The following is a 9,886-nucleotide window of genomic DNA, read 5'->3' on the forward strand; positions in this document are numbered from 1 at the left end:
AAAAAAAAAAAAAGATGCATTTCTATAGGCAAACAATGAACAATATGAAAAGGAAATTATAAAAACAATTCCATTTACAATAAAATCAGAAAGAATTAAATACTTAGGAATTAACCAAGGTAAAAGACATGTACAATGAAAACTACAAAATGCTGCTGAAAACAAAGACATAAATAAATGGAAAACAGAAATACATCCCATGTTCATAGATTGGAAGACATAATATTATTGATACCAACACTACCCAAAGTGAACTATAGATTCAATATAATCCCTATCGAAATCCCGATGACTTTTTTTTTTTTGCAGAAATAGAAAAATCCACCCTAAAATTCATAGGCAATCTCAAGGGACCCCAAATAGCCAAAATATTCTTGAAAAAGAAAAACAAAACTAGAGGACTCACACTTCCTGATTTTGAAAACTATTAGGAAAGCTTCAGTAATCAAACAGTGTGGCACGGGCATAAGGACAGACATACAGACTGAAGGAACAGAGCAGAGAGCCCAGAAGTAAACTGTTGCATATGTGGTCAGATGATTTGTGACAAGGGTGCCACGACCATTCAGTAGGAACAGAACAGTCCTTTCAACAAATGCCACACAGAAAACTGGACAATCACACACAAAAGAACAAAGTTGGGGGCGCCTGGGTGGCTCAGTGGGTTAAGCCTCTCCCTTCAGCTCAGGTCATGATCTCAGGGTCCTGGGATGGAGTCGCGCATCGGCTCTCTGCTCAGCAGGGAGCCTGCTTCCCCGTCTCTCTCTGCCTGCCTCTCTGCCTACTTGTGATCTCTGTCTGTCAAATAAATAAATAAATAAATCTTAAAAAAAAAAAAAAAGAACAAAGTTGGACCCTTAACTAATATCATACATGTAAATTACCTCATAATGGGTCAAGGGTCTAAATGTAAGACCTAAAACAATAAAACTCTTGGGAGAAAACACAGGACAAAAGCCTCATGATGTTGGATTTGGCAATGACTTCTTTAATAGGACACCAAAAGCACAGATGACAAAGGAAAAACAAGTTGAACTTCATGAAAATTAAAGTTTTTTGTTTGTTTCTTATATCAAGAGACCCTGTTAACAGAGTAAAAAGGCAACCCACATTGGGATGCCTGGGTGGCTCAGTGGGTTAAAGCCTCTGCCTTTGGCTCAGGTCATGATCCCAGGGTCCTGGAATCGAGCCCCGTGTCAGACTTTCTGGTCGGCGGGGAGCCTGCTTCCCTTCCTCTCTCTCTGCCTGCCTCTCTGCCTCCTTGTGATCTCTGTCAAATAAATAAATAAAATTAAAAAAAAAAAAAAAAAGGCAACCCACAGGACAAAATATTTCAAAATCACATATCTAATGAAGATTTAATATACAGAACACATATGGAACTCCTAAAACTCGACAACAAAAACGAATAATTCAAAAAACAGCCAAAACCTTTGAATAGACATTTTTCCATAGTAGATCTATGAGGCCAATGAGCACATGGAAAGCACGCAACATCACTGAACATTAGGGAAATGCAAATTTATACCACAGGGAGATAGCACCTTGCACTCATTAGGATGGTCATTATGGAGAAAAACAGACAACCAGTATTGGGCGAGGCTATGGGAAAATTGGAACCTTATACACTGTTGTAGGAATTAAATACGGTACAGCCTCCACAGAATACAGTACGTAGGCTCGTCAACAAATTAAAAATAGAATTACCGGGCGCCTGGGTGGCTCAGTGGGTTAAAGCCTCTGCCTTCAGCTCGGGTCATGGTCTCAGGGTCCTGGGATCGAGCCCTGTATCAGGCTCTCTGCTCAGCGGGGAGCCTGCTTCCTCCTCTCTCTCTGCCTGCCTCTCTGCCTACTTGTGATCCTCTCTCTGTCAAATAAATAAAATCTTAAAAAAAAAAAAAAAAAGGTAAAAAAAAAAATAGAATTACCATATCACCCAGAAATTCCACTTCTGAATATATACCCAAAAGAACAGGAAACAGGGTCTCAAAGAAACATCTGCACACCTAGATTCATAGCATCATTCACAGCAGCTAAAACCTGGATCCAAGCCAGCGCCCATCAACCGATGAATGGATAAACAAAATGTGGTCAGTGCTGCAATGGAAATTCTGGAATCTGCTACAACACAGATGAACCCTGAGGACCTTAAGCTAAGTGACATAAGCTAGTGACACAAATGAGGATTCAGAATAGTCAAAATCAGAAAGACAGAAGGTACCATGGTGTTGGCCAGGGGTAGTGGGGAGTGGCTGTTTAACAGGTAACAAGTTGTGCAAGATGAGAAGAGCCCCAGGGCTCAATGGCGGCGGCGGTTGCACATCAATGGGAATTTAATACTGAGACACACACTTAAAAATGGTTAAGACGGTACATTTTTTATGTGTACTTTATTTTTTAAAGATTTGACAGATCACAAGTAGGCAGAGAGGCAGGCAGAGAGAGAGGGGGAAGCAGGCTCCCCGCTGAGCAGAGAGCCCGATGCGGGGCTCGATTCCAGGACCCTGAGATCATGACCTGGGCCGAAGACAGAGGCTTAACCCACTGAGCCACCCAGGCGCCCCTTTTATGTGTATTTTAACTCAATAAAAGGAAAAATGACCCCAACAGAAGAATACACAACAAGGTATATTCACACAACGGAATACGGCAGGACAGTAGAAATGAATGGACTGCAGAGCACAACACGGATGATCATATTGTGTTGAAAGGAGAAACACGACACAAAGGGACAGCCACAGAGTGACTCTAGTCACATAAAATCCAAAGCAAACAAACTCTCCCGAATACCGACGCAGTGGTACAATCCTAAGTGAAAACAGTTGAGGAAAGATGACCAAGATGACCCCTGCTGGTCCCCAATCTCCGCACGACCTCAAATCACCCGGGTCGGCTGCTGGAGCTTGATGATCTACCCCCGTCCAGGCTCCCCACCCAGGGCTTCAGATTTCATGGTGTCTGCCGTGCTGGCCTTGGCCATGCCCTTCCAAAGCTCTTTAGGTGTGTCCAACATGAGGACGAAGTTGAAGACCGAGCTCTAGGGCAGGGCAGGAGGGCTGTGGCGGGGAGGGCAAATGGGGGGCATCCAGGGGGCCGGCAGTGGTTTCCTTGGCTGGGGGGGTGCTTCACGGGTGTAAGTGTATCATCTATTCTAGTGCACGCTCACTTCACGCCCGTGGCTGCGGCTGTCCGTTCTCCTCTTTCTCCACAGCATACACGTAGGTGTTCCAGAGCCCACAGCTCACGGCCCTGACTCGCAGTCGCTTATCTACAAAATATTCCACACGGCGGGGCCGATCCAAGCTGGTCGTGTCCTGGTGGCCAAGCTGTCCATATTTACCTAAAGTGAAGGGAGCCCCTTGGCCATCCTCTCCTCTGGGCCTTGGGGCTCTTGCCCTCCAGGAAGGAAGGAAAAAACTCAGGCCGCCCCGCAAAGTGCAGGGTTAACCCACCACTCCGGGCGGTCTGCTCTGGGAATTCAGGAGCCCAGCGCCACAGAGCCTCTGGGGCCGGGCAGACCCCCCCCCACCCCAGGTCCCCAAGAGGCGGCTGCCACCAACCACACCAGGCAAGACGGTGTTCCAGGTTCTCTGCTCCGAACTCCAGACACTCAGAACACAGATTTTTAACTTTTCTTCCTCCCCAGTGTCAGACCAACAGATGTGTCCTAAATGCGGCCTAAGTACTCCCTCGAGACAATTCTTCAGAGAGACCCACAGGGAGCACTAGCATCCACTTCCCTCCTGTGTGGTCTCGGACTTCCGAGTGCCAGGCTCTGTTCTAGACCAGGGCCCGCAGCACTTCCGTCCCAGACGTCCCAGGGCTCAGGCCCTCTATGCCCTGGTCCCTTCCTCCCCTGGCTTAAGCATCACACAAGCAAACCTCTTACTTACCCCAGCCCCAGGTGTAGAGCTCCCCAGTCCCTACAACCAGAAGGACAGTAAGGGGCTGTCACAAGAAGTTGTCTAGCGTGGCCTGCCACAGTCCTCAGCCAGCACCTTCCAAGTGTCCCGAGCTCTGCCTGGCATAGCACAGCACCTTCAACAATGGTCTCCGCGCAGCCGCGGCCGGGGTGGGAAAGGATCCGGGTGCAAGAGGTTTACCTTCCCGTATGCCAGTGGATGGGCCTGCCCTCTCACAGCGGCTCAGGGGTCTTAGCAGGAGGAGGGACTGCGGCCTGACAGCTGGGGGGGCACCTGTTCAAGCCCCAGAGGTTGGGGCTGTTTTCGTGGAGGGAGGCGGCCACTCAGTGCTTGTTGGAGACACCTCAAGTACAGGTTTCTGAGGGGATCACAGCCTTCTCTGCGGCGCCAGCTAAGGGACGGGCTGGAGGGACTTCCTGCTGCCCGCCCAGCCCTACTCACTTGTCACCACCGCCGTGTGCCGGGAGCCACAGCTGGCCTGGGCTGCCTCCGCGCCCCAGGGCAGATCCAGTAAAGCGGGGAAGGGCTGGATGGCTATGAAGGGGGCCGGGGCTCCGTCCTCACTCCCCACTGTCCTCACGTCGGAGTCACCTTCGCTCGGCCAGCCGGCTTCAGAGAAGCAGTGACAGAGTGGGGGGATGGTGACGGCTAGGCGGAGCTCTGGCTACACCTTAGCCATGGGGGGTGGGGGGGCTGCAGACGCTGACAACAGCCCTGCCATACCCCAGGCCTCCCCAGAGCCCAGAGTCCCACAGGGGGTCCTGGGGTCCCAAGGACGACCCATGTCCCTTCCAAGCACTCCAAGGTCTCGGCCAGCATGTGGCCAGGAGGCAGGAAGGACAGAAACACATGAGGAAGACGGACCCTCACCTTCCCTGGAAATGGTCTTTCCATCCTCTGCCAAGCTCCTGGTGGGCAGGGCCAGCTGCCCGGATTCATTCCAGCCCCAGACATAAATATCCCCCGTCTCTGAAAAAGAGACAAAGGGCACCCATTAAACAGACTGTGAATGGCACCGTCACCTTCCTAAGCCCCCCTGAATCCACCCCAATGCCTTGTATACCACCGGCTCCCCGGGGATGACTAACGCCTGCCTTGCCCAAGGCGACACGCCGGGCAGTGCCTCCGGCGGGCCCCAGCAGCTTTCCGGTCTTACAGGCTCCCTTCCCCCCTCAGGTGCCTTCCTTGTCATCCTTTCTTCAGAGTCTCCTGGACCTTCCTCTCCAGTTGCATTTTCCCTTTGTTGCTAAACTGCCCCCTCCCCACCTCCCACGTGTGAACCAGACAAATGCCACCTTGCACAAAGCTGCCATGACGACAGCTCGGAGACCCGAATGAAGCCTTCGTGAGAACAGCCCCTGGACACACTTTCTCTTTTTAAATCACACAAGTAACAACCCTTAAGAACGCCCTGGAGGCATAAGGTCCTTGGATCTGTTCTGGAGTTGGGACAACACAGAACTAATCTCGAACATTCTCCTCCTGGGTGGCCCCCAGCACGGCATCCCAGACGCTAGGGCTATAAAAGCAGGTCTGACTGGAAGGGGGTGCAGTCACAGCCCCGTTGCAGCCGCCCAACAGGAGTCCGGAAGCTCCCTTAGTAAACCGTTTCTTGTCAAGCTGGACCTGTGGGCCTTTCTCTTTGGTCTCCAGCTCCTTGGGAAGTCGCTTCACATAAGCTTCCCTTTCGAGGAACACCCAACCACACATGCTTCAGAAATGCATCCCTGGAAATTCCCAACGGCCTCCCTTTCAAACCCACTGAGCCCACGACACCCCCTTCCTTAGCCCCGGCCACCACAGGCCCCGCCGGAGGCTTCTTCTGGAAGCTCTGACCTTCCTTGCCTCTCTTGTAAAAATCCACCCATGACAGCAGCTAATTTTTATCAAGTGTTTACTTGGTGCCAGAATTTTAAGCACTTTTCAAATATAATCATTCAATTCTCAGAAGAGCCCTACAGAGAGCTATATGACAACATGCTTATTTTATTCATGAAAAAACGGGGGGCACGGAGAGGCGAAGTGCTCTGCCCGAGATTAGAAGGGACGAAGTGATGATCTGAACCTAGGAAGTCCGGTCTCAAGCGTCTGTGCTCCGAACACGGTCACGGACTCAAAACTTCCTGAAGTGTGAGACTTCCCATCTAGCTGTTTCTAGTCCTGTCTTCCCTTCCCTCCAGCCCACTAGTTTTCACATCTGTCTGCGAAGCCAGGCTCATGACAGGAGACTAGGGGGGTGGTGGTGTAGGCACATGTTTTTTAAAGCTGCCCCCACCCCCGGGGATAGAAGCGTCCAGAGCCCAGCCAGAGCCCCAGGTGCAGACCCTTGCAAAGACCACCTGCTCCCAGCCTCACCCGACAGCCTGGGAATCGGCTGCAGCTGGGTGGCCTGCCAGGGCGGCGGACGTAGGATCCCAAACGAAGGTCCCCGTTCTGGGCTCACTCTCACCCCCATCCTCCTCCCTGTGGGCATCTGTGGGGCCACTGTGTGCCGCACATCACAGCCACCTGACCCCCTGCATCCTTTCTTGTCCGTTCTCCTCAGCTCAGCTGCCCCCCACCCCTTCCTGGGCCCTTGCAGAGTGTTTTGGGAAGGCAGCCCCGGCTGGAGGCGGAGGGATGGGAGAGGCGGGAGCCCAGCAACAGAAGTCAAGGGCAGCAGTCGGGTGTGAGCGCATCATGGCGGGGCAGAGAGAGGGCTGAATCTGAGAGGCGCCGAGGAGCCCTGAACCGCAGGCGGATTAACATGGGATGCACTTGGAAGGAGGTCTGGCTAGACCACCCGCCGACACTGGAAGAGGGGGGAAGAAGGTTTGGAGCCTAGAAGATCTTGAGTCTGTCACTTACCGCTCACACACACGGAGTGCCAGCCACCCGCGGCCACCTCAGCCATGGGAAGGCCCTGCAGCGCCTCCAGCAGCCTCGGCTCCGGCGCAGCCTCCAGAGTCCCGTGGCCCAGCTGTCCGTGCCTGAGCGAGGGAGAGCCCAAGCGGGTCCCCCTCCCTTTCCTGCCCCAGTCACACAAACGGGTCCCCAGACGGCCACTTCCCACGCTCACCTCCCACTCGGGGGCCAGGTTTATCCGCCCCCGCCCCGCCCCGCCCGCGGCCCCGCCCCCCTCACCTGCCCTGGCCCCAGGAGAACACCTGGCCCGCCTCGTCCAGCAGCAAGGCGTGCTCGCCGCCCAGCTCCAGCCGGCGCGCCCGCAGCTCCGGGGCCAGAGGCCGGTAGAAGGGCGGCCGCGGACTCACGTAGGCGCGCGCGCCGGGCAGCAGGGGCAGCGCCCGGGCCTGGGGCTCCCCGCCCGCGGCGTCTTCCCGCTCGGCCTCCGACACCAGCGTGTGGGTCCACAGGGGCTCCCCGCGCAGCGCCGAACCCGGCGCCCAGGCCTGCAGCTCCGGCCGGGACCCGACTGCCGGCCCGGCGCGCAGCACCACGAGGAGCGCCTCCGAGGCCCACGCGTCCCTGCAGCCGCCCGCCGCGCCGCCGGCCGCGCCCGAAAGCTGCACTTGGCCTCCACCTGCGGGAGCGGAGGGCTGGCTGGGGGGCGGCAGGACCACGCACCCGGGGCGAGGGCGGAAGTGGGGCGGAGAGGGGCGCTCACGGGTCACGATGGCGGTGTAGCTCCAGCTGGCGCTCACGCGGCAGACGTCGGCGCCCGGGCCCGGTGTCTCCAGCGGCTCGGGGCTGTGCACCTGCCGCCCGCGCCCCGAGCCCAGCGCCTGCCCGAAGCCGCAGAAACCAAAGCCGAACCAGGACCCCCGGCGCTCCTCGGCCATGCTCGGGTCGCGCCCTCTGCTGGCCGCCACCTGAATGGGGTGGGAGGCGGAACAGGGTTAAGAATCCCACCAGACGGGGCACCTGGGTGGCTCAGTGGGTTAAAGCCTCTGCCTTCGGCTCAGGTCATGGTCCTAGTGTCCTGGGATCGAGCCCCACATCGGGCTCTGTGCTCTGCGGGGAGCCTGCTTCCACCTCTCTCTATCTGTCTGCTTCTCTGCCTACTTGTGATCTCTGTCTGTCAAATAAATAAATAAAATCTTAAAAAAAAAAAAAGGAATCCCACCAGACTGAGGAAGATTCTGGGCTGCCTAGAATGGGGACTCTTGCCCTGTTTTCCCTTTAGCTCAGGGAAGCTCATTGCCCCACAGACTGGGCCCCAGGTACTTAAGTGTCCTCTCCGTTAGACGTTGTCCTAGGATCTGAGCACCTCCAACTCCCAGGGTCAGGCTCATTATCCCATGTCATCTTGGGAACCAGAATTACCCCCATTTGACAGAAGAGACTCCTAGAGAAAGTAACCCTTACACAAACACAACTCAGGACCAAGAGGGGCAGAGGACTAAAATCAAGGCCCACCGACTCCATACAACAGTGCTCTTGCCACCAGGACAAAACAGAGCGTTTGGGAGACAGCGCCCTGTGCAGGTTTGGCCAGCCCCAGGGTTCACGTGTTTCCCTCTGCAGGGAGCGGTGCCCGTGTCCTTGGTCCATCACTTAAGCTTTCTGAGTGCAACTCAGTTTCTTCAGTTTTACAAAGGCACGGGACAGGAGAGGGTGCCGCTTGTACATACCCTGTAGAACCGTGTGGAACAGATGGAAATAAACAGTTCAGGTCTGGCCCATACCACGATGGGCACAAGGTTAAGTACTGGCTTATTAATGCAGGGCTTAGAGTTGATTTTAGAAAGTCCAGTGGTTGGGACGCCTGGGTGGCTCAGTGGGTTAAGCCACTGCCTTCGGCTCAGATCGTGATCCTGGGGTCCTGGGATCGAGTCCCGCATCGGGCTCCTTGCTCGGCAGGGAGCCTGCTTCCTCCTCTCTCTCTGCCTGCCTCTCTGCCTGCTTGTGTGTACTCTCTCTCTCTGACAAATAAATAACATCTTTAAAAAAAAAAAAAAAAAAAAGAAAGTCCAGTGGTACTTACTGGTTCTCAAGAGACCTATACACAATTTCAGCTGGACCTCACCTAGTCACTTATTCGTTCTACAAGCATTTACTGATGCCGTCCTTTCGGCGGATAAGAGAGACGGCTGGCTGCACCCAGAGAGTTCACATGTAAATGACATACAGTCCCGCGGTTACAAAAGCACCACCACTTTTTCCGTTCGGGGTCCCTGCAAAGCTCCTTGACCTGGACCTGGGCTCCTAACCCCTTCCGAGCCCAGTCCCGACCCAAGGGGGCCTCTGACCTTTGATCTTGACCCTGTGCCCTCCACCCTCCTCGGGCAGCAACTCCCGAACCGCAGTCACGAGGGAGGAAAAGCAGGGATGCAGGGTAGCCGCCAGGGACCCGCGGCCAATCGCCGCGGAGGAAAGGTTTGAAGAGCCGCGGCCCGGGCCAGGCGCCCATTGGCTGCCGCAGCCTCCCCGGGCCAATCGCCGGCGAGGGCGGTGACGTCACCGCCCGGGGCGGGCAGCCGCAGGGCGGTGCTCACCTCCGTACCCACCTCTGTACCCGCAGTCCCGCCCGCCGCCCGTCCCGTCCGCCGCGTGTCCCGTCCGATCGAGGTCGACCCGGCCCTAGGGCCTGCGCTGGGCCGCTGCAGCCTCGGCTGTGAGGTCGGGCAACCTCCGGTGGGCGCGGGCCCGAGGCAGAGGTGGGCCGGACGGGGCCGCGGAGCTCGAGTTAGAATCCGAGCTGCAGAGCTGGCGAGGAGCGACCGCGGCGACGCGTGCACCCCGCCATTCCTCTCAGCCCGGCACGGCCACGGCTCACGACCCGCACGAGAGGGACTCAGGCCCCACAGGAAGTGGCTGTCCTAGGCGGGCGCTTCAGCGAGTTTGGCCTTCCATTGGCTCGGGGCCTGTCACTCATCTCTGCGAGCCAATGAGCTTCACTCTCGCTCCCAGAGCGGAAGCAAGCTCTCGCGGCTCTCCGCCCCGGCAGGTGGTGGAGCTCTTGTTGTCACCAGGACAGTTACAGGATTTTTTCCTCGAGGGGAGAGCAGGCCCCAGATGCAGAG

General features: G+C 55.6%; 1 protein-coding gene across 6 annotated transcripts in view; it reads right to left on the bottom strand.

The window, feature by feature from the left end:
* Positions 1 to 9,531, bottom strand: part of LOC111152717 (RCC1 domain containing 1) — a 22,446-nt gene extending 12,915 nt beyond the window's left edge. Inside the window, exons 1-9 of one of the 6 annotated variants that reach the window (XM_022511297.1) lie at positions 9,371 to 9,531; positions 7,528 to 7,732; positions 7,047 to 7,443; positions 6,771 to 6,892; positions 4,794 to 4,892; positions 4,365 to 4,532; positions 3,894 to 3,923; positions 3,167 to 3,340; positions 1,857 to 1,885 (exon numbers count right to left, since the gene is read on the bottom strand). In XM_022511297.1, the coding sequence (XP_022367005.1) occupies positions 3,168 to 3,340; positions 3,894 to 3,923; positions 4,365 to 4,532; positions 4,794 to 4,892; positions 6,771 to 6,892; positions 7,047 to 7,443; positions 7,528 to 7,702 (1,164 nt within the window). In that variant the 5' untranslated portion in view covers positions 7,703 to 7,732; positions 9,371 to 9,531 and the 3' untranslated portion in view covers positions 1,857 to 1,885; position 3,167. Of the gene's footprint in view, positions 1 to 1,856; positions 1,886 to 2,605; positions 4,282 to 4,364; positions 4,533 to 4,793; positions 4,893 to 6,770; positions 6,893 to 7,046; positions 7,444 to 7,527; positions 7,733 to 9,370 lie in introns of those variants that run through there. The other 5 variants (XM_022511295.1, XM_022511296.1, XM_022511300.1 and 2 more) reach the window with 5 other exon arrangements.
* Positions 9,532 to 9,886: the final 355 nt, after the last annotated feature.

The sequence above is a fragment of the Enhydra lutris genome, unplaced genomic scaffold, assembly GCF_002288905.1.
Source record: "Enhydra lutris kenyoni isolate GAN:26980312 unplaced genomic scaffold, ASM228890v2 scaffoldscaffold29, whole genome shotgun sequence".
Classification (NCBI taxonomy): Eukaryota; Metazoa; Chordata; class Mammalia; order Carnivora; family Mustelidae; genus Enhydra; species Enhydra lutris.